Source organism: Eumetopias jubatus, unplaced genomic scaffold (assembly GCF_037043125.1).
Source record: "Eumetopias jubatus isolate StellerSeaLion01/CBP00866 unplaced genomic scaffold, mEumJub1_p1.0 scaffold_13, whole genome shotgun sequence".
NCBI lineage: Eukaryota > Metazoa > Chordata > Mammalia > Carnivora > Otariidae > Eumetopias > Eumetopias jubatus.
In genome coordinates, this window is record NW_028274819.1 from 48,803,767 (window position 1) to 48,828,291 (window position 24,525).

The window sequence follows — 24,525 nt, forward strand, 5'->3', positions numbered from 1 at the left end:
ACCAGCTGGTAGGCTTTAAACTTGGATGACTAGTTTAGCAGTGACTTAGCCATTTCATTTGGAGACCCTCAAATGCAGGTATCTGTATGTCTTTTCACTTGGCCAGGCCAGTTTAGCTGGAGTGGAATCCTTCCGTCTCCTGCCGAGGGGACGTCGGCTTGACTGCCAGTGATTCTGGAGCTGGGGATGGGGGCGGGTGGTGGTGGTGAGGCTCTGAGATCTCTCTTTTCAGGGTATCGACTTTCACCTGACTGTGTGGCCTCCTCCCTCCTGCTATTCCTGTACCCTCAAGTCCCGTGCTTCTCTGGTCCTACTTCTCCAGAAGATGAATTTCTCTGCTGCGGCCCCAAAAGGGAAGGGGTAGTCACCTGGCCGTGGAATTTAGGAGGGGGTCTGAGGGTTTGTCTGTTTGTTCTATAGACTCACAATCAGTCTTCCTGTTTTTAACTCCTACCTTACCTCTGCCTCTAGAGTAAGTTAGTATCTCCAATTCCCGGGCCTCTCTGGGGTTCTATGGCTTACCCGAGCTCACCGCTTGTTGGCACCCCCTCTGCAGACCGCGAGGGTTTAGCTTTCTGCTTTGTCCATCACTGCCCCTCCTTGACATGCCACCTTCAGAATATTTGACATCTTCCGTCTATTGTCTTTGCTTCCATTTTCTTTGTCCTTAGGGATTTGTACTTTTTAAAAATTTTAATTTCAGCATAGTTAACATACAGTGTAATGTCAGTTTGTATACAATTTACCGACCCAAACCTCCATACAACACCCAGTGCTCATCACAACAAGTGCCCTCCTTAGTCCCCACCACCTATTCCACCCCTCCCCCCACCCACCTCCCCTCTGGTGACCGTCAGTTTGTTCTCTGTAGTTAAGAGTCTGTTTCTTGGCTCGTCTCTCCCTCTTTTTTCCTTTGCTCGTTTGTTTTGTTTCTTAAATTCCACATGAGTGAAATCATACGGTATTTGTCTTCCTCTGACTTATTTTGCTTAGCATAATACCCTCTAGCTCCATCCGTGTCGTTGCAAATGGCAAGATTTCTTTCCTTTTTATGGTTGGGTAATATTCCATTTATCAATCGATAGACACTTGGGCTGCTCCCATACTTTGTAGACAATGCTACTCTAAACATTGGGGTGCATGTATCCCTTTGAATTAGTGTTTTCCTATTTTTGGGGTAAATACCCAATAGTGTGGTTACTGGATCATAGGGTAGTTCTATTTTTAACTTTTTGAGGAACCTCCATACTGTTTGCTACAGTGGCTGTGCCAGTTCTTAAAGATTTATGCTTTAAAAAATCTTTTTACTCTCATGTGAGCTTTTGAGAGGAAAGGGTGCTATACCTGTTCTGTCTGGCATATTTAATTAGAACTAAGCTTTTTCCCCGAGGCTGTACATTGAGGTAGCTATGGAAGTAAAAGCAGTAAGTAAAACTAGAAGGACATTTGCTTATTGTTCCTCATCTCTATAGATGGGACTTAATAACTGTGGCTGATTTTTCATGTATCTGTGACAAGTTCTTTCTCCTTTCAGGGAAAGGTAAACTCCTAATCTGAGTTAATTGGCAATTGCAAGGATGAAGTCGTTGGTCTGCAGCAAGAGAATGGTTGGGGTAGGCGAAGCTTGCCCTCTCTTGCTTCGCCCATTTCTTATATTGAAGGGAGAGGGTTCGGGTTTAAGGAGGGAACATCCCTCTTTCCCCTGCTCTGCATTCACATCTAGCTTGCCAGATGTGGCCACACTTAGCAGGTCAGTGGCTGTGGATCAATAGGAACGACCTGCCAGTGGAGGGGGGAAAGGCTCAGCAGGCTGGAGAGCCATTTTTACCCCTCTCTCAAGCTTCTCTGGGAGATGTCTCTTATTTAGGTGGGTGAGAGGAGCTGCCCGTGCTCTCCCTTTATCTCACCTGCAGGTGATAGAGACTTGGGATACAATTGTGAGTGCCCCACCATGCCTCTTGGCTTTCGTGAACTTTGTCAAGCATTAATCCTGCAGTCATAGCCTTTCCTCCCAGCTGCATCAGTGCTTCTTTAGCAAGCTAACTGTCTTTTTCTTCCCTCCTTGTCAGAAACGTGTGCTGTCAACAATGGAGGCTGCGATCGTACCTGTAAGGATACTTCGACAGGTGTTCATTGCAGTTGTCCTGTTGGATTCACTCTCCAGTTGGATGGGAAGACCTGTAAAGGTAGCCTGTGCCTCTCTAAGCTGCTAATGTGTGGGGGTAAAGGCAGCTCTTCCCCCCGCCCCAAACCTCCTGGAGAGACTCCAGAAAGAGTATGATTCATCTCGCTGGAAAAGCTTTTCTTCCCTGGGCTAGTGGAAGATTATAATTGAGTAAGCTTAATTAGAACCAACTTAATTACATTAACTGTTGAGAAGGTCAGCTTCTGCAAGCATCAGATAACCCAGGTAGCAGCCTTATTAGAAAAAGGCAGAAGTTCAAGAAAACATTCATTTGCAGGTGCTAGTATCAGCATATCATAAGTAACAGCCTAGAGATTATTATATGAATAACAGCCAAGATTTTTATCCAGAGAACTTAATGAATAGCTGTACAATTAACTTTTACTGATGAATAGAGACCTCAATGACCTGCTAGTATTTCATGGGCAAGAGTACAAAGGCTTCATTCTTTAACATGATACAAAGCAGATAACCAGTTACCAGATGAAACTGAGAGAAGATAAGATTAATTTGAGTATCAGGAATCATTCAAAAGCACTGAGGCTACTTGATCATTGTGTAATTTGCCAAAACAAATGTTCTAATTCCTTATAACTTTAATCATTAAACTGGAATGGAAAGTGCACCAAAGGGAGCCATCTTAACTCGAGAGAGCAGTGCAAGGATGAGATTATAACAGGACATCACCATTCTTTCCCATAATTTGTTTCCTTAATGCTAGCCAAGGGTAGCACAAGTCAGAATTCTCAAGGGCCAAGGCACTTGTCTTTCCCAATTGGTTCAGCCAAACAAGAAAACATGTGTAAGATTAAAAACATCAGCAAACATCCTTACATGCTTTCGCAGGGTCTGTTTTTGTTGCAGAGAAGCACGCACACAATAGCATGTCAGGGATTTGTGGAAAAGCAGGCCAGTTTTGCTCTCTGATTTGCCGATGCTTGCCTGTTACAGACATTGATGAGTGCCAGACCCGCAATGGAGGTTGCGATCATTTCTGCAAAAACACCGTGGGCAGTTTTGACTGCAGCTGCAAAAAGGGATTTAAATTATTAACAGATGAGAAGTCTTGCCAAGGTATGTGCTGAAACGTAGCTGTGTTGTCCAGTGCCCGCTGGTGGGAGCCGAGAAGACAAAACCCCAGGCTGGCAGAGACGGGCTCATGGGGCTTCTCAATGGAGTCATTAATCCAGCCGCCAACCCATGCCTCACTTATTTCCTCTGTCGGTAGAATAAAAACACTGATATAGCTCACAAGTATATTTTGGACATTAAGCTTTAATGATTAGAGAACACCTCAAAGAATCCATCTGGTGTGATTAATAGCAGAGGTCACTGCTAGAAATGGCATGGATCACAGAGTGTAAACAGATTTGCGTTAGGGTGTTGAGATTATGAATAATTTCTTTTTTCTAAATTTTCTAAAACTCCTTTAATTTTGTGGATTTTTGTAACAAAACTTGGCAAAAATATGTAGATTTAGTTAACATACCTTATCTTTTCCTAGCGAAAAGTTGGGGTCAACCCATAATCAAGGTCATGTACCAGTTGGTCTTTTCCTTACAGCCCTTGTTTTAATGACCAGCCAGCCTCTGGGGCTTGGGGAGAGGGACGGTGGGGAGGGAGGGTGGCGACTGAGTGGAGGCAAGGCAGGATTGCAGACCCCCCTCTTAGATGCATTCCTCCCACACAAGGGGTGTCAAGGGAGCATCTTTGGGGAGGATTTGTTGTTATTAATAACTCTGGAGTGGTGGTAACCTGTGTTGGATGAGGGGCATCATTTATATTTTCAGATGAGCACCTTTTATGCCCTGTGGGTATACAGGAAGTCGCTCTGAGGAAAGATGTGCTGTCATGTAGTCTTGTTCCATTTCTGGGAATAAGAACAGCCTAACTTATTTTGTTAGAAATCCCAGAATTAAATCAAAATCAGAAAATAATATCTGCTTTCACTTCAGGTAATAAAAATGTAACATTATGTTTTTAGAAAATCTTATGGTGTGTGAATTAGGTTTCTCTCTTCTTTTTTTTCTCTTAATACATAATTTGTCAGGCAGTTCAAGTATAGCCCCCTTTAAATTCAGCAAGTTCCTTCTGGATGACTATTGCATGGCTTTCTTTCATTTGACTTGGAAAGCAAATTTGATGTTCCACATAATGTTTCATAATGTACAGAGCAAGAAATACTGTTTAAGCTGTGTAAACACATTAAAAAGGAATTAGAAAAGTGATCTCATTATTTTTGGCAAAGCCACAGCCCATCATGTGCAGCCAAAGCCAGCTACTGAACAAGTCCACTTTCTTGACAACTGGCTGATGTGAATAACAGAATTCATAGAGTGACATCAATTACTAGGGAAGAAATGGACTTTGTCTTATTTTTCACTGATGGGTCTTGAGAGAAGAAATATTTTCACAGAACAAATTTACTGAAGAAATTGCCAGGATTTCTGGGAAAAGCTAGTGATGAGGTTTTGTAAGAATTTGCCCTTTTTAATTTCATTTCTTCATTCCTCTAGTTCCTTCCAAATGTTTGTTTTTTATTAACATAGTTTCTTATGGCACATTTGATGTTGAAAAAGAGATCTAGCTCTGGGCTAGTTGGCTTCCACTGAGTTTTGCACTGGTCCTGGCTTATCCATTTGGAGACACAAGTCGTAACTCTGTTAAAACCCTCCAAAGAGTTGAGGAAGTGAAGCACTGAAATTCTAGTCTACAGGAAAGATGTAAGGACCAGACCAGGGCAGAAGAAATAATTAGATTGACAAAGGCAGGCTCCTGAGGCTAGTTTCCAGGACCTCGGCTGAAGCCAGTGATGCCTCCACATTAGACCAGGACAGGAGGGGCCCTGTGGGGCTGAACCATGGCAGAAGAACAAAGCCAAGGGATTGGCCAAGAGGATCCAGTTTGGAGCTTAACCACCAAATTTTAGTGTCTGCAATAGAAAATCACTGAGGTTGTTAGCGTTCATGCATTCTTTTAGTGCAGAGGACATTAAAACCCAATTGACCTCTTGGGGCCAGAAGACTAATTCTGGAAAGATAGGAACCAGATTTATTTCCAACCCAACTGTTTTCTCCTTTCCATTTGCTATAGCTTTTATAATTAGTACTGTTGTCTTACCAATAGTAATATAACAACAGTAACGCATGGCTCGCACCTTATTGTTTGCAAACCCTTTTAAGGTATGTTATCTGGTTTGGCTTCACTTAAATATTTTAAATTACTCAGCCCTGCGAGTAAGCATGGGAGAGAGAGAGACCAACGGAGCTTAAAGGTAAGTGCAATTTGTAACAGAATTTAGAAATAAGGATTCTGGTTTTGAGTATATGTATGGTAGGCTGTTCAACATTTTCTTTGACACAAGTGAGCAGGCGAACTGATGGATACTTTTTAAATTCTGTTTCCGTTGTTTTTAGTGTCGGTCAATGAGTGGAGTTATAAACCTGTTCTTTCCCCTCACCCCTCAGAGTTTGTTTCAGCTCCCCTCTCCCTTTGACAATTACAGATGTGGATGAATGCTCTTTGGATAGGACCTGTGACCACAACTGCATCAACCACCCCGGCACATTCACATGTGCTTGCAACAAAGGGTACACCCTCTATGGCTTCACCCACTGCGGAGGTGAGCAGTAGGCCCCTCGAGAGGCAGGGGTGGTTGGGCCTGCAGGGGAGCCGGGCCTACCTCCCCCAGTTTCCCCAGGTCAGGGTCAAGTTTCCAATATTGAGGGAATGAACCGGACATTTTAGTATAGTAGTGAGTTCATCGACTCAAGGGAAGCATCTGCTAAGGGAAATCTATTCACATTGAACCCTTTAACATGTTACGTTATGGAGGAGAGAGAGGAACTGAGCTAATCAACTGTGAACTCTTTATTGACTTTACTGATGTAGTGTATTCAGACAGTGGGAGGATCTCTCAGGAGCTGGTACCCTGTCTGTTGGAACTTCCCAGTGGATCGTAAAGTCATAGTGCTCAGAGAGACTGGGCAGGGCACCAACCGTTTCCATAGCCTTGCTGTTCCTAGGAACTAGCTGAGCTGAGAAGCCTGTTTCAAGATCTGAGCTGGTCTTCGAGCAGGTCTTTGAGCTGGAAGTGGACCATTGACTATCTCTCTGCGCTGTGTCCATGTAGCCCCGTGTTCGGATGTCATTTGTCCTGATGCTCATGTCGACTATGGCATAAATCAGATTTGAAATCAAATGACTCCCACCCTGCTCCCCCTGATCATCAGGTTCACTGAACAGTCTTTGAGAATACAGATTCAGATTCTGATTCAGAATGGCTAGGGCTTCCAGGGTGATACCGAGTATCTGAATATTTGGGAACCTTGGGCTTAAATACTTCCTGCCCAATTCTTGTGTCCTGTGCTTAAGAAGAATGGAGAGTAGTGGTTTGGTATAGATAGCATTGTCTCTCTTCTCTGTTTCAGTACATCCTTGGCATGGCTAAATACACCCTCTTCCAGTCCATCAAGAAACCCCAAGGATATATGCCCTGAATACGGATGTGTGTCTGGGTTTTAGGTGGAGCTGCCTTCCAGCCTGGACTCAGTCTTGGGTGGATGGGGATTAGTGCAAGTCATTTTCCTTCTCTATACTTCAGCTACTGAATCTGAACTGTCCAGTGAGGAATCCTAACTCTGTCTCCCATGGCGTGTAGCTCAGGAGGATGGTAGAATTCCACATCGGAGGCCTGTGTGGTGTTTGCGTTTGGACATGTGAAAATAGAGCGTGCCCCCTTCTGAGTATCCTTAATGGGGGAATGGTTCGGTCCAGAACGGAACTTGAGACCATCCTGGCGGAGCCTCTGCCAGGAGACCCACGGAGTGGGGAGTGGGGTCAGCTGGTGACCAGTGCACATCCTGAAAGCGGTTAACACCTTCCCTTGGTTTAGTGAGTTTCGACCCTGTGGCTTCCCTGCTGCTTCCTCGGGGGAGGGACGGCATCAGCCTGGTCACCAGCGGGCTGCTGTGACAGGAGAGTGTTTTGTTCTGCAGACACCAACGAGTGCAGTGTCAACAATGGGGGCTGTCGGCAGGTCTGTGTGAACACAGTGGGCAGCTACGAATGCCGGTGCCACTCTGCATACAAGCTCCACTGGAATCAGAAAGACTGTGTGGGTAAGGGGTGCCGTGTCCCACAGTCGGTGGGCTCGCACTGACAGGGCAGCCCTGTCTCCACGGGGCCGGGGGGCGCCCGCCCTCCTCCCGTCCCTGACGCTTGTCCCCTCGGTGGCAGCAGCCATTCTCGAAATAGTTAAAAAACAGGAGATACTTTACAGGCTCTTCGGTGTTTCCTTCTGTGCTTCTGTGTAGGTCGGACCTCCCTTCTGTTTTCCCGCATGGGAAAAGAAAAAAAATAAACAACAACAAAACAAAACAGCACACAAGTAGCTTCTTTACCTTGGAGGGAAATAGTGCCCCGTGTCTTGTGCTCTGTGCTGGATATCAGCCGTACCTTCTTTCCCTGGGGCCTGGGATGTTTGGGACTCACCTGGAAGTGTCCCGCTCTTTCTGTGTCTGCTTTTTGTCCTGTCTAGAAGTGAAGGGGGTCCTGCCCACTAGTGTGTCACCCCATGTGTCCCTGCATTGCGGTAAGAGTGGTGGAGGAGACAGGTGCTTCCTCAGATGTCACTCGGGCATTCACCTCTCTTCAGGTGAGTGGGTCCCTGTCCCTGGGGCAAGTCCTCGTGCCAGGGCCAGGCCTTCCTGGCCGTTAGGTGTTAGATGCCCTCAAAGGCTTCCCAGGTCTTTGACCGGCTGCCCTTGACCACCAGCGGCCCATGCTTTGACGCCCCATATGCTGGGCATTTGTCTAGTGGTTTCTGTGGAAAGGGGGGTGGGGTGTGAGTTTAGCTGCTAGCAGGAGGGACTGTAACTTGCTTACATGTTGACAATCCACATTCTGTCCATCAGGACTGCAAGAGGCCTACTCTGTCACCTGCGGCTCTTCCTCTTCTCTCAAGAGCAAACAGCAAAAATCCAATGACTCTACTTTCGGGGGTAATTACCAAATCTGCGTGTTCTCTCTGGGGTTCACTATGGTAAATGGGCTTCATTCTTGGGGTGCTATTCTTGAGCATTGGCTTTATTTTCTTTTCTCTTAATCTCCTCAGTGCTGCGAGCACATTGCAGGCTGTTCTTGCCCACAGCCTTGGTGCCTGAAAACCGACTCACCACGTGACAGATCCTTACCGAGTGTCCACTGTGTGCTCGGAGGCTCCGTCCGTGTTCAGCCCTGGCCGGTCATCATATTGGGCAGAGGCCCACAGAGCTCTGGGATCAGGAGACTCGGGTCTCCCAGACTCCCTGTACCTCAAAGGCCCACCAGGCAGTGTGTGCCTGGTGCACATGACGTTGGTGGAGCTAGACATAGGCATGACAGGGGACAAAGATTCTGTCCAGAGAAAGAGTCCCCAACCCTTTCTAGTTTGTCCGAAGACAAAAGATGAAATGTAAAGATTCTAAGTAGCCTCGTCCTCCCCGATGTAGACATCTCTGTGATTACATCCTGAGAATGTCTGAATGAGGAAAGGATTCTTGATGTCCATATTACATATATGAGCAGACCTAGCAACCCAAAGCAGGACAATAATACTCGGATATATTGACTGAGTGGTTAAATATACCAGCCACTGTATTACATGTCTGAGCTGATTTAATCCACATTGCAGTGCTCAGGGAAATTTTACTATTCTTCCCATTAATCAGATGAAGAGCCCGAGGTTCAGAGAGGTGAAATAATGTACCCAGACTCAGATGGGAAATAGTGGAGTGGGGATTTTAACCAGCATGGGCAAGCTGATAGTTAATAGTTATTCAGTTCTTACTGTGTGCCAGACAGTAGGCTAAATTTTTTATTTTTATTTTTTGCATCTTCTCGTTTAATCCTCACAGTAATGTAGGTACCTTAATGTAAGTACCCCAATTTTGTCTATTTTACAGTTGAGGAAACTGAGGCTTAGGGAGTTTTAGTAACTTGCTTAAATTCTCATCACAAGTCAAACAGCTAGAGTATGAATCCTGGGCTTTGGCTCCAGAGCTTGACATATGGTTAAGGCTGATTGTGGGGGGAGAGCAGAATTTTGCACACAAGGCCCTCAAAGTGGGACCTTTGCTGCCCCCAGAGCCCAAACATCGGAGCCGCGTTTGGAGAGTGCCATCCTCTTCTGCTCCCTCAACCTCGTCCTCCCAGGAAAGGCTTCTCCATGAGAACCTGCCCTTCGCCATTTCCCTCAGCAGTCATGTCCAAATTCGAACTAGGGGATTCTGGTCTTCTTTCTCAGGAAGTCACAAAAGTGACCTCATAGTTCATCTCGGTGTTGAGGTTATTTGGGGCCCTCTCTTTATTATATTTGAACATTGGATTCATCTCAGCTAGAAGGATAGGTGTTACTCTTAGGAGGCTCCTGGCAACCCCAGCCTCAGGATCAGGGGCACTCCATGAGCCAAATCTTTTGTGGACTCAGGGTAAGAGACGGGCTCAGGGTGTGCAGCGTGTGGTGGGACCCTGCCTCAGGATAGCTCGTCATTACCCACCGGGTCTTTCCATTCCTTTGCCTCTGAAGGTAACATCTCTCACTTGTTTCTTTCTGAAGATGTCACCACCGTCAGGACAAGTGTAACCTTTAAACTAAATGAAGGCAAGTGTAGTTTGAAAAAGGCTGAGCTGTTTTCCGAGGATCTGCGACCAGCACTACCAGGTATGGAATCAGATGGCTGGTGCAGGGAGCTTGCTTGCATGTTGGGAAAGGGGCCTGTAACATGCTGAGCCCTTCAGATGGGATCGGACAGTCCAGAATCTCCAAGGACTCTCTCCACAGGGGGAAGAGGAGCCTAGCCTAGCCCCCGTGTATAGCTCTGGAGTTATACTTCAGGGCTTCCTTTGCCAGGCACACATGGTGAGCTCTGGAGAAACATGTGAGTTCACGGGAATCAGTAAGGGCTTTAAGATGCATTGGCAGTTTGGGATTATATTGGGTTAAATCTTCTAGATCTCAGACTTTGCTTGGAATATAAGCCAAAGAAATGAGAAAGGTTTGGTTCAGGATAATCTCTGATGAACAAAGATGTAATATCCAGCTTTCCTGTTGGATCCAGCCTTTGGAGGCAGTGACTCCATTGGCTTCAGCAGAACAAACACCATCCAAATAGAACTGGCCTGGTAGAGAAAAGCAGGACCCAACACTCCTCTCCTTCCCTCGCCTCCCTGGCTCACACTTCCTGTATTATTTCATAAAATAATTTTAGAGATTAAAAAAAATCATGACTCATGTATTAGGGATGCTTCTTTCCCCAGTTTGCCATCACATAAATCATACAAATAAACATGAAGCTCACTGTAGTCACTTTTGGCTGCATATTTTAAGAAACTGAGGTCAATTTTGGTACCTCCATTTGATGGAATTTTATGCCGCTATTAATTACGTGTTTTTAAAGAATGTTTAATGACATAGGAAAATGTTCTTATAAGGCTGAGATGGAGAGGGGAGGGTAAGATTTCATATATCTATACAACCCAGACTGTGTAAGAAAAAGTATTAGTGGAAGAAAAAGAGAGGAAACTCACCATATCATTAGTAGTAGTTATATCTCGTTGTGGGGGGGTGACAGGAGATTTTCATTATTTTCTTCTGCATTTTCCAAATTCTCCACAGTGAGCATTTATACTTTATTTATTTATTTATTTATTTATTTATTTATTTATTTATTTAAGGATTTTATCTATTTATTTGACAGAGAGAGAGACAGTGAGAGAGGGAACACAAGCAGGGGGAGTGGGAGAGGGAGAAGCAGGCTCCTGGCCGAGCAGGGAGCCCGATGCGGGGCTCAATCCCAGGACCCCGGGATCATGACCTGAGCCGAAGGCAGATGCTTAATGACTGAGCCACCCAGGCTCCCCTATTTATTTATTTTAAAGATTTGTTGTTTGAGGGGAGGGGGCAGAGGGGGAGACAGAGAGAGTCTCAAGCAGACACCCCACTGAGCATGGAGCCCAGTGCAGGCCTCTATCCCATGACCCGGAGATCATGACCTCATGATCAAGCCGAAATCAAGAGTCAGCTGCTCAATCAACTGAATCACCCAGGCGCCCCAGCATTTATACTTTTAGATAGAGGGAAAAAGCATTATCTAAAAATAGTCTTGGTCTTTAGTCTTCTTAATGGTATTGTACTATGTTAATTTCTCCGTGTTGATAAATATACAGGATAGTGTAAGGTGTTAGCATTAGGAGAACTTAACAAAGAATATATGGGAGCTCTCGGTTCTATCTAAGCACTTTTCTGCAAATCTAAACTTATTTCAAAATAAAAAATTTAAAATATAGATTTGGGAAAAACTGAAAGATGTCTGTTTAGTTTGAGGTTTGAAGTTAGCGTTTTGAAAAGGTGAGGGGAATTTTCCGGGGGAGGGGTGGGGTGAGGTGGGATTAATTTGCGTCCTCCTTCCTTTGGCTCCTGATAACCTATTGCTTTGAGTTGAAGAAGAATATGATAAAGATGACACATCAGTTGAATAAAGTAAGGGTTTATGCCAGAGACAAGTCAGTTGTGTGGATGATACACAGAACTGCTCTTTGATTTGGGTTAACAGTCATTAGTTAAAAGATCCACTGGAAGCCACCGGGGCGGGGAGGGGGGCGGTTGGGGAGGGTAGAGAGTCCGGAATGGGGATGTGCAGAGCCCTGCCTTACGCAACACTTCCTCCCACCCTAGATGCCTTCGTGAGACTGTTTGGTTCTCTAGATGCTTTGTGCCATGCATTGCTCTTGGTTATTTCAAAATGAGACATCACTGTTAATGTGCTTTCCAGCTTCCCCTCTGGGTTGCAATTACTCCAAGCTCAGTTTGCCTGAAAGCGGGAGTTGGTTTCCTTTCCACTCCTGTGCTCATTTTCCCTCTTTGAAGCCTCAGCCCCTGCTTGGTACATCATAGTCCGACTCTAAGGAAACCAACTCTGAGAACACAGAGCACACCTTAGCAGGCCGGCAGTTAGGACTTCAAGGCGACCCTGGTTCCTGTCTTCCACACGTGTGGCCGGTCAGTCGCACACATCCAGCATTCATCCATGAAAAGAATTTTCAAGAGCTAAATTGTTAAGTTATATAGGAGGCTCTTCAAAATTAAAATGTCATCATGCTCCAAGCTGAGGCTTGCAGCATCCTGGCATCTGGAGTTAATCACTTCGTCCCTTGAGAGTTGTTCTAATGAAATGTTTACTGAGCTCTAGCGAATGTTCAACTGAGTGCTTTGCCAGGATCTGGCTTCCGATAATTTTGTTTCTTCATACAGAGAAGCCCAGCTCAGTAAAAGAGAGCTTCCGCTACGTAAACCTTACATGCAGCTCCAGCAAGCAAGTCCCGGGAGCCCCTGGCCGCCCCAGTGCCACTAAGGAAATGTTTATCACTGTTGAGTTTGAACTTGAAACTAACCAAAAGGAGGTGACAGGTTGGTTTGAAAACAGTCTTTGGTGCCAGGCTTCTCACAGCTTGCTCCTTATTCCTTTGCCTTTCACTTTTCGTTATTCTTGGGGCGGGGGAGAAGATAATGCAACCACCGAAGTATCTCCTGTTTTTTTTTGTTTGTTTGTTTTGTTTTGTTTTTTCACTCCCAAACTAAGCTGAATTGGTTTGGAACCTCATGGTTTTATCTGTTTCATAAAAATTCAAAGATTCCATTTTGGCCAACCAATTTCTGTTTGAGTCAAATGCTGCCCAGCCTGTGAGGTGCCCAGCCCCAGGTCTCCCCCCATTCTGTCCCCAGGGAACTGTGGGTGTTGGTGGGTCCCGCAGTGGGTCTGGACACCCTCACATGCTGCAGCCTGACCTCCCCTCCCACGGTGATCCCTCTTGTTTCGGTAGCGTCTTGTGACCTGAGCTGCATCGTCAAGCGAACAGAGAAGCGGCTCCGGAAAGCCATCCGCGCACTCCGGAAGGCTGCCAACAGGGAGCAGTTTTACCTCCAGCTCTCAGGCATGGACCTGGAAGCGACAAAGACGTCTCCCAGAACATCTGAACACCGAGGGCGGTCCTGTGGAGTGGGCCAGGGCCATGCAGGAAACCGATGCGGTGAGTGACCTGCTGGCTAGGACATTCTTGCTACCAGAATTGTCTTGAGCTCTGTAAAGACTCGGGGTCACCAAAAGTGTGGCCCATTCTCTCTGTCTGGGCTCACTCCAGAGAACACCGTGGACACCCACTGTCATTTGGGAACTACATGTTGGGGTCTGTTGTGTCTGCTGGACCAGGAGCTCTCCAGCACCTGGCATAGTGTCTGGCTTGTGGTGGGCACTTAATAAATGTTTGCCAAATTGAAGAATGGAGAACAGTAAGGTGATGAGAAAAGGGAGTGCTGACCTTAAAGGGTCTGGTAGACGGTGATCTTCAGAGCACTGTGGCTCCGGGCAGGGACAGGACTGAGGTGCGAGGCACCCATGAGCCTCCTGCACGCCCCACTGTCAGGTCCCGTCATCTCCCTCTGGCCCAGCTGATGGCAGCCATGAACAGTCTCCTGTCCATAGCTTCGTGCAGTGGCAAGTCTGGGGGGCTGCTTGGCAGCCTTATGAGATCCCTGAGCTTCAGCCCAAGACTCCTAGTAGTGACAGTTCCATATATGGTCTGTGTGCGTTTGTGTGTGTGTGTTTCAGAATTAAGTTTGGAGACCCGGCATTTGAACAACACCAATTCATGAAGTTCTAGGCGAGAGGAACCTGGGCAAGAGGTTCTAGGGTGGTCGGTGTTGAGATTTGTTTGTTGGGTGAAACTGTTCTGGGCATTTATGGGAGATTCTGCCTTTGTAGGTAATCCCTTTATAGTCTCACTTTATGAAAATCATGGTAATGCTTTCTTGAGTTTTCCTCTGACACAAGTACAATGTTAAGATGGTGTCTGCATTATCCCATTCACCCTGAATGGTCACCTTACCAGGTTGCAGTCATTATCTCCACCCAGCAGATGAACAAAGCGGAGCTCAGAGGGCTAGGTTCTTTTGCTCTAGATCACATTGACAGTCTGACTCCAAAGCCTATGCTCTGGTCCCAAATAAAGTGTGTTTTGATAACCAGACTCCTCCAGAATAAATTGACGTCCTTTCTCAAGCGTCATTAGAAGGCCCTAGAAGTGAGGCTTGAGCTAAGGAGTAATAAGCCAGTGTTTCTGAAGAAGCAAAGCTGAGCCCAAGGCACTCATTGAGGAGAATTGTCAGCAATAATCCCCCAGCCCAAATCTATTGTTTTGCCAAAACGTAGTAAAACTCAAGTGTAAAATCAAGTGTAATTGTCCACGAGGGGCTGGTTCTCAAATAGTCTTGACTTTTATTCTAGCTGACTCTCTTAAAAAGAAAAAAAAATAGTTAGAAACAACCCAGCTGATTGGTTTGTTCTCATTTAAAATTCTAAAGAGTTCCGTTTTTCCATACCAAAATGGTGATGAGAGTTGGCTGTTGCTGACCTACTTTAGAGGGTGATTTGCAGAAACTGTCAGGGACAGGCAGGCCAGTCTTCCTGCTGGCCTCTCAGAGCTAAACTGTGGTCCCTTTCCCCATTTGCTATCCTGTTAGGGAGAGGCCTTGCAGCCTTGCCAGGGAGCCTCTGTGGCCAGTTAAGAAATCAGGCAAAACTAGAGTATTACCAATACTACCACGACTGTGCTCCTGGGAAAAAGGCCCAGGAATGAGGATCAGGAGTTACTTAACAGAGGCCTCATGACCATGACAGCTTATGAAAGACACTGTGGCTGTTGTGTGTGTAAATGTGTCCTGAGATGCTTGTCATGCTAAGTTATGTTGGATTTGTTGCTGAGAGGCAATGTGTCTTGTCTCAAGAGCTCCCTCTAGCAATGGATGACTTTTTAAGCCTACATGGAACCAAATCAGGTTCACCCTGTCTGATAGCAATGTTGAAGATTTTACCATGTAGAGAAAACAGCACAAAGAATTACCAGTGAAATTTCTTCCTCCTGCTGAAGGGAGGAAGTGTGTGTAAGGATGGGTTGCATGTGTTAATTAGAAAGATGGGGTAACTGGGTGATGGGTGTTAAGGAGGGCACGTGATGTGATGTGCACTGGGTATTATGCACAACTAATGAATCATTGAACACTACATCAAAAATTAGTGATGTACTATATGTTGGCTAATTGAATTTAAATTAAAAAAAAGAAGAAAGTTGCATTCTACACAGAGAAAGAAAGCAAAAGAAAGAAAGAAAGAGAAAGAGAAAGAAAGGAAGAAAGAAAGAAAAAAAAGAAAGAGAGAGAGAGAGAGAAAGAAAGAAAGAAAAGAAAGAAAGAGAGAGAGAGAGAGAGAAAGAAAGAAAGAAAGAAAGAAAGAAAGAAAGAAAGAAAGAAAGAAAGAAAGAAAGAAAGAAAGAAAGAAAGAAAAGAAAAGAAAAGAAAAGCTTTTTACCAGAGGACACATGGTGTGGGCTAGGGAGTGAGTAAGTGTACTGGGGCGGAGAGTGTGTCTTATGTTCCTTATATTCCTGAACTATTTGCTGGTCTTAGAACTTCATAAAGACCAAGTTTACTGATATTTTCTGCGCTCTGGGTGGTACATACAGTGGAGACATGCCTAGGATAGTTCTTTTTGAAAATTATTTTCAGTGTTGGTCAAAAGGAGCCCCCAAAAGCATTTGGAGTCACTGGAAGGGCAGATGGAACCATTACATTTTTCCTTTAAAATATTTTTTACTTCCTTTCCAGGTACCAAAATAGTGTATGTTTCCAGTGGTACAGAAACGTATATAGTAAGGGTAAAAGTTCTTACTCTTTCAGGAAGAATCAATGGGTGCTTTGTGATTTTTGGCTGTTGTATTTTTCGCTATGTATTTTTCTACATCGGTTTTCATGCACATATAAAAATGAAATTTTATTTATCCATTCAACAAATATTTATCGAGCACCTATGGTGTGCTAGGTACTATTCCAGGTGCTGGAAATGCAGTAATGAAACAAAAAGGTAAAAATCTTAGGAGGGAGCCAGATCACAAACCAATAAAGAAGGAAGTATATCGTGTAGCCAGTGGTGGTAAGGGTATGTGAAGGGTAAGCAGGGCAGGGAAATAGAATGTGGCAGGAGAGGGGGATGGCTGAGGAGGAATGTACCCTCCCCCGCCCCTCCGCAAAGGTAGAGACTATGGTTGGAGGCTGTGGTTGTTACAGAGTCATTTGGACAGAGTCCCAGCTGAACAATGCAGCAAGTACCCAAAACCCTGAGGCAAGGGGAAGGCCAGAAAGATAACTGCCGGAGAGAGGGAAGAGGGAGGAGCTCAGAGCAGTAGCCCGGGGCCAGATCATGTGGGAATGGCAAGCCAGGGGAGGACTCTTGACTCTGAATGAGTGAGAAACAAAGCCAGTGAAAAGTTTGAGCAGAGGGGCAACAGGGTTTCTGACTTACGCCTTAAAAGAATAACTTTGACAGCTATCGGCTTATTATGAACAAACCATATTTTAAAAACATATATCAATATATGGGGTGCCTGGGTAGCCCAGTCGGTTAAGTGTCTAACCCTTGATTTTGACTCAGGTCATGATCTCAGGATTGTGAGATCGAGCCCTGTACTGGGCTCCACACTGGGCCTGGAGCCTGCTTGGGATTCTCCCTCTGCCCTTCCACCCACCTTAAAAAATATATATCAATACAATTTGAATAGTGCTGGGTTGTTTCTTTTTTTTTTAAATTTTTTTTATAGATTTTATTTATTTATTTGAGAGAGAGAATGAGATAGAGAGAGAGCACGAGAGGGAAGAGAGTCAGAGGGAGAAGCAGACTCCCTGCTGAGCAGGGAGCCCGATGCGGGACTCGATCCCGGGACTCCAGGATCATGACCTGAGCGGAAGGCAGTCGCTTAACCAACTGAGCCACCCAGGCGCCCTGCTGGGTTGTTTCTAAGGATAAAGTAGATCACGGGCATCCGTCTGTGCTAATAGAGGAATTACCTTATTTCTTTTAAAGCTTCCTAGTCTGTATTTGTTCTAAGACACCAGTATTTATTAGCTATACCCCTGTTGGTGAACATTCCTAATTTTTTAACTACAAACAATGCTGCACAAAGATTCTTTTTTGCATACGTGGCCAACATGTTTGAAATGTCTTAGAAGTCCACTTACTGGGTCAAGACATGCAGACTTAAAACTTTAATAGACACTGCCAAATTATCCTCCAAAAAGACCATGCCTCTATAGACTCCCTCCAGCCTTGTAGCTGAGTGCTCATTGTCCCACATCATTGCTAACATGGGTTGTTTGTCATTGACATTTTTAATTTTTGCAAATCTACTAAGCAAAAATGATAGTCAAATGTTAACTTGTTTTTCTTAGATTATTTAGTAAAACTGAGTATGCTGTCATAAGCCTGTGGCCATTTGGATTTCTTCTGAGAATATCCACATTCTCTGCCTATTTTTCCACTGAATTGTTTATTTTTCCAGTATCACTTAAAAAATAAATTTTAAAGTCCAAAGTCATCAAAGAACATAATCACTTCTGACCAATTAAACACTGTCTTTATTATAGTCATTTTTGCATAGAAAAGTCTCATTCATTTGGCATGTAAGGACTTTGGGGACAGCCTGCTGCAGGTGAACTTTGTACCATCTGTGATCAATTCTAGCAAGATGGCAAAAAAAAATATAGTGATTATATTCTCAGAGGAACAAATTCCTTAAGCTCCATAGTTAATTCATAAAGTCTTTTTAAAAATTTTTTATTGTTATGTTAATCACCATACATTACATCCTTAGTTCTTGATGTAGTGTTCCATGATTCATTGTTTGTGCATAACACCCAGTGCTCCACACAGAACGTGCCCTCTTTAATACCCATCACCAGCCTAACCCATCCCCCTACCCCCCTCCCCTCTAGAACCCTCAGTTTGTTTTTCAGAGTCCATCGTCTCTCATGGTTTGTCTCCCCCTCCGACTTACTCCCCTTCATTCTTCCCCTCCTGCTATCTTCTTCTTTTTCTTTTTTCTTAACATATCTTGCATTATTTGTTTCAGAGGTACAGATCTGTGATTCAACAGTCTTGCACAATTCACAGCGCTCACCATAGCACATACCCTCCCCAATGTCTATCACCCAGCCACCCCATCCCTCCCACCCCCCACCACTCAGCAACACTCAGTTTGTTTCCTGAGATTAAGAATTCCTCATATCAGTGAGGTCATATGATACATGTCTTTCTCTGGTTGACTTATTTCACTCAGCATAACACCCTCCAGTTCCATCCACGTTGTTGCAAATGGCAAGATCTCATTCCTTTTGATGGCTGCATAATATTCCATTGTGTATATATACCACTTCTTCTTTATCCATTCATCTGTCGATGGACATCTTGGCTCTTTCCACAGTTTGGCTATTGTGGACATTGCTGCTATAAACATTGGGGTGCACGTACCCCTTCGGATCCCTACATTTGTATCTTTGGGGTAAATACCCAGTAGTGCAATTGCTGGATCGTATGGTAGCTCTATTTTCAACTTTTTGAGGAACCTCCATACTGTTTTCCAGATTGGCTGCACCAGCTTGCATTCCCACCAACAGTGTAGGAGGGTTCCCCTTTCTCCACATCCCCGTCAGCATCTGTCGTTTCCTGACTTGTTAATTTTAGCCATTCTGACTGGTGTGAGGTGGTATCTCATGGAGGTTTTGATTTGGATTTCCCTGATGCCGAGCGACGTTGAGCACTTTTTCATGTGTCTGTTGGCCATTTGGATGTCTTCTTTGGAGAAATGTCTGTTCATGTCTTCTGCCCATTTCTTGATTGGATTATTTGTTCTTTGGGTGTTGAGCTTGATAAGTTCTTTATAGATTTTGGATACTAGCCCTTTATCTGATATGTCATTTGCAAATATCTTCTCCCATTCTGTCGGTTGTCTTTTGGTTTTGTGGACTGTTTCTTTTGCTGTGCAAAAGCTTTTTATCTTGATGAAATCCCAATAGTTCACTTTTGCCCTTGCTTCCCTTGCTTTTGGCGATGTTTCTAGGAAGAAGTTGCTGCGGCTGAGGTTGAAGAGGTTGCTACGTGTGTTCTCCTTTAGGATTTTGATGGACTCCTGTCTCACGTTTAGGTCTTTCCACCATTTGGAGTCTATTTTTGTGTGTGGTGTAAGGAAATGGTCCAGTTTCATTCTTCTGCATGTGGCTGTCCAATTTTCCCAACACCATTTGTTGAAGAAACTGTCTTTTTTCCATTGGACATTCTTTCCTGCTTTGTCAAAGATGAGTTGACCATAGAGTTGGGGGTCCATTTCTGGGCTCTCGATTCTGTTCCATTGATCTATGTGTCTGTTTTTGTGCCAGTACCATACTGTCTTGATGATGACAGCTTTGTAATAGAGCTGGAAGTCCGGAATTCTGATGCCGTCAGCTTTGCTTTTCTTTTTCAATATTTCTCTGGCTATTCGGGGTCTCTTCTGGTTCCATACAAATTTTAGGATTATTTGTTCCATTTCTCTGAAAAAAGTGGATGGTATTTTGATGGGGATTGCATTGAATGTGTAGATTGCTCTAGATAGCATTGACATCTTCACAATGTTTGTTCTTCCAATCCATGAGCATGGAACGTTTCTCCATTTCTTTGTGTCTTCAATTTCTTTCATGAGTATTTTATAGTTTTCTGAGTACAGATCCTTTGCCTCTTTGGTTAAATTTATTCCTAGGTATCTACGGTTTTGGGTGCAATTGTAAATGGGATCGATTCCTTGATTTCTCTCTCTTCTGTCTTGTTGTTGGTGTATAGGAATGCCACTGATTTCTGTGCATTGATTTTATAGCCTGCTACTTGACTGAATTCCTGTATGAGTTCTAGCAGTTTTGGGGTGGAGTCTTTTGGGTTTTCCACATACAGTATCATATCATCTGCAAAGAGTGAGAGTTTGACTTCCTCTTTGCCGATTTGGATGCCTTTGATTTCTTTTTGTTGTCTGATTGCTGTGGCTAGGACTTCTAATACTATGTTGAATAGCAGTGGTGATGGTGGACATCCCTGCCGTGTTCCTGACCTTAGGGGAAAAGCTCTCAGCTTTTCCCCATTGAGAATGATATTGGCTGTAGGTTTTTCATAGATGGCTTTTATGATATTAAGGTATGTACCCTCTATCCCTATACTCTGAAGAGTTTTGATCAAGAAAGGATGCTGTACTTTGTCAAATGCTTTTTCTGCATCTATTGAGAGGATCATATGATTCTTGTTCTTTCTTTTGTTAATGTATTGTATCACGTTGATTGATTTGCGGATGTTGAACCAGCCTTGCAGCCCAGGGATAAATCCCACTTGGTCGTGGTGAATAATCCTTTTAATGTACTGTTGGACCCTATTGGCTAGTATTTTGGTGAGAATTTTTGCATCCATGTTCATCAAGGATATTGGTCTGTAGTTCTCCTTTTTGATGGGGTCTTTGTCTGGTTTTGGGATCAAGGTAATGGTGGCCTCATAAAATGAGTTTGGAAGTTTTCCTTCCATTTCTATTTTTTGGAACAGTTTCAGGAGAATAGGTATTAATTCTTCTTTAAATGTCTGATAGAATTCCCCTGGGAAGCCATCTGGCCCTGGGCTTTTGTTTCTTGGGAGATTTTTGATGGACTGTTTCAATTTCATTAGTGGTTATAGGTCTGTTCAGGTTTTCTATTTCTTCCTGGTTCAGTTTTGGTAGTTGATACATCTCTAGGAATGCACCCATTTCTTCCAGGTTATCTAATTTGCTGGCATAGAGTTGCTCATAATATGTTTTTATAATTGTTTGTATTTCTTTGGTGTTGGTTGTGATCTCTCCTCTTTCATTCATGATTTTGTTGATTTGGGTCATTTCTCTTTTCTTTTTGATCAGTCTGGCCAGGGGTTTATCAATCTTGTTAATTCTTTCAAAGAACCAGCTCCTAGTTTCGTTGATCTGTTCTACTGTTCTTTTGGTTTCTATTTCATTGATTTCTGCTCTGATCTTTATTATTTCTCTTCTCCTGCTGGGTTTAGGCTTTATTTGCTGTTCTTTCTCCAGGTCCTTTAGGTGTAGGGTTAGGTTGTGTATTTGAGACCTTTCTTGTTTCTTGAGAAAGCCTTGTATTGCTATATACTTTCCTCTCAGGACTGCCTTTGCTGTATCCCAAAGATTTTGAACAGTTGTGTTTTCATTTTCATTGGTTTACATGAATTTTTTAAATTCTTCTTTAATTTCCTGGTTGACCCATTCATTCCTTAGTAGGATGCTCTTTAGCCTCCATGTATTTGAGTTCTTTCCAACTTTCCTCTTGTGATTGAGTTCTAGTTTCAAAGCATTGTGGTCTGAAAATATGCAGGGAATAATCCCAATCTTTTGGTACCGGTTGAGACCTGATTTGTGACCTAGGATGTGATCAATTCTGGAGAATGTTCCATGGGCACTAGAGAAGAATGTGTATTCTGTTGCTTTGGGATGGAATGTTCTGAATATGTCTGTGAAGTCCATTTGGTCCAGTGTGTCATTTAAAGTCTTTATTTCCTTGTTGATCTTTTGCTTAGATGATCTGTCCATTTCAGTCAGGGGGGTGTTAAAGTCCCGCACTATTATTGTATTGTTGTCAATGTGTTTCTTCACTTTTGTTATTAATTGCCTTATATAATTGGCTGCTCCCATGTTCGGGGCATAGATATTTACAATTGTTAGATCTTCTTGTTGGATAGACCCTTTAAGTAGGATATAGTGTCCTTCCTCATCTCTTACTACAGTCTTTGTTTTAAAATCTAATTTGTCTGATATAAGGATTGCCACCCCAGCTTTCTTTTGGTGTCCATTAGCATGGTAAATGGTTTTCCACCCCCTCACTTTCAATCTGGGGGTGTCTTTGGGTCTAAAATGAGTCTCTTGCAGACAGCATATTGATGGGTCTTGTTTTTTAATCCAATCCGATAGCCTGTGTCTTTTGATTGGGGCATTTAGCCCATTTACGTTCAGGGTAACTATTGAAAGGCATGAATTTAGTGCCATTGTATTGCCTGTAAGGTGACTGTTACTGTATATTGTCTCTGTTCCTTTCTGATCTGTGCTGCTTTTAGTCTCTCTCTTTGCTTAGAGGACCCCTTTCAATATTTCTTTTAGGGCTGGTTTTGTGTTTCCAAATTCCTTTAGTTTTTGTTTGTCCTGGAAGCTTTTTATCTCTCCTTCTATTTTCAATGATAGCCTAGCTGGATATAGTATTCTTGGCTGCATATTTTTCCCGTTTAGTGCTCTGAAGATATCATGCCAGTCCTTTCTGGCCTGCCAGGTCTCTGTGGATAGGTCTGTTGCCAATCTAATATTTCTACCATTGTAGGTTACATATCTCTTCTCCTGAGCTGCTTTCAGGATTTTCTCTTTGTCTCTGAGACTTGTAAGTTTTACTATTAGATGTCGGGGTGTTGACCTATTTTTATTGATTTTGAGAGGGGTTCTCTGTGCCTCCTGGATTTTGATGCCTGTTTCCTTCCTCACATTAGGGAAGTTCTCTGCTATTATTTGCTCCAATATACCTTCTGCCCCTCTCTCTCTCTTTCTTCTTCTTCTGGGATCTCAATTATTCTAATGTTGTTTCATCTTATCGTATCGCTTATCTCTCGGATTCTGCCCTCGTGATCCTGTAGTTGTTTCTCTCTCTTTTTCTCAGCCTCTTTATTTTCCATCATTTGGTCTTCTATATCGCTGATTCTCTCTTCTGCCTCATTTATCCTAGCAGTTGGTGCCCCCATTTTTTATTGCACCTCATCAATAGCCTTTTTGATTTCGACTTGGTTAGATTTTAGTTCTTTTATTTCTCCAGAAAGGGTTTCACTAATAACTTCCACGCTTTTTTCAAGCCCAGCTTCTATCTTTAAAGTCATGATTCTGAACTCTAGGTCCGACATCGTACTAATGTCCGTATTGAGTAGGTCCCTGGCTGACGGTACTATCTCTTGTTCTTTTTGCTGAGGTGATTTTTTTTCATCTTGTCATGTTGTCCAGAGGAGAATAGATGAATGAGAGAACAAAATGCTAACAGGTTAACAACGTCCCCAGCAAATATACTCTATACAAATCAGAAAAGACCTGAAACCAGGGGAAAAGAAAGGGAAAGAGAGAAAAAAGAAAGAGAAAAGAAAGAAAGAAAAAAAACCAAAAAGAAAAAGATTAAAAACAAAAACAGAACAACACACACAAAAAAAACGAATATGATCAAATATGATCAGGCTAGTGCATAGATCAATGCCACACACTAGATTTTGGGCGAATTTTGGTCTGTTAGAAAAAAGTGTCTCCTAAAATTTTAAAGGAGGAAAGACTTATATATGTACAAAATAAGGGTTGACACAATGAAGGGATGGAAGATGACTGTAAAGATGAAAATTATAAAAGATTTTATAAAAGGAATTGATAAGAAGTTGTTTGAAAAAAGAAAGAAGATTTTTTAAAAAAAGGGAGAGAATGTGATCAGGCAGGAGACTAGAACAAAGCCATACACTAGTGATTTAGGGTATATTTTGATCTGTTAGAAGAAACTGTATCTCAAAATTTTAAAGAGAGAAGAACTTATATATATATGCCAAAAATAAGGGTAACTACTATGAAGGGATAAAATATGACTCTAAAAATGAAAAATAAAAAATGTTTTTTTTTAAAAAAGGGATTGATAAGATGTTGGTTGAAAAAGGGAAAAAGAGAAATTAAAAAAGAAGTTTAAAAAATTAACTTTGAAAAACTAATGAATCATGGTAAAAAAAGCCATGAATTCTATGTGCAGTATTCCCCTAGCGCTGGAGTTCTCCCGTTCTCCTTGATCAGTAAACTTGGTCTTGGCTTGCTGGCTGTTCATGCTGATCTTCTGGGGGAGGGGCCTGTTGCCATGGTTCCCAAATGTCTTTGCCGGAGGCAGAATTGCCCCGCCCTTGTCGGTCCAGGCTAAGCAAGCTGCTCCGGTTTGCTCTCAGGAGCTTTTGTTCCCTGCAAGCTTTCCGTACAGCTTTGGAGGACGACAGTGAAAATGGCGGCCTCCCAATCTCCGCCCCAGAGGAGGCAAGAACTCGGGGCTCCGCTCCTCAGTGGGTCCCCAGAGAAAAGCAGTCAGTCACTGCCGTCTCCCTGGTCTCTGGCCTGTGACCGAGCATTTCTATGTCTGGCACCCGACCCCGTGTGGAGTCTCCAAACCCAGCAGATCCCTGTGGTGCGCTCCCGTGCCGCTCCTCCCGGGGGAGGAAGGGGAGTCTCCCCGGCTCTGCTGCTTGTTGGGTCCCTGCTGGAGGAGCAGTGGCCCGACCGTGTCACCCATCACGGTTTATGGCCACCCCGAGCTGAGAGCCTGCGCCTCGGCTCCGTCTCTGCAGCTGGCTTCCCCGCTCCGGTACCTGGGAGCTCTGCTACAC

At 43.7% G+C, this 24,525-nt stretch overlaps 1 protein-coding gene across 1 annotated transcript in view; it reads left to right on the forward strand.

The window, feature by feature from the left end:
* The window catches only part of SCUBE2 (signal peptide, CUB domain and EGF like domain containing 2), a 73,599-nt gene that overhangs the window by 25,820 nt on the left and 23,254 nt on the right, over nt 1–24,525 (forward strand). Inside the window, exons 8-16 of the mRNA XM_028116774.2 lie at nt 2,070–2,186; nt 3,137–3,259; nt 5,691–5,807; nt 7,183–7,305; nt 7,725–7,841; nt 8,101–8,187; nt 9,783–9,887; nt 12,477–12,632; nt 13,046–13,252. Coding sequence (XP_027972575.1) covers nt 2,070–2,186; nt 3,137–3,259; nt 5,691–5,807; nt 7,183–7,305; nt 7,725–7,841; nt 8,101–8,187; nt 9,783–9,887; nt 12,477–12,632; nt 13,046–13,252 — 1,152 coding nt within the window. The remainder of the gene's footprint in view (nt 1–2,069; nt 2,187–3,136; nt 3,260–5,690; nt 5,808–7,182; nt 7,306–7,724; nt 7,842–8,100; nt 8,188–9,782; nt 9,888–12,476; nt 12,633–13,045; nt 13,253–24,525) is intronic.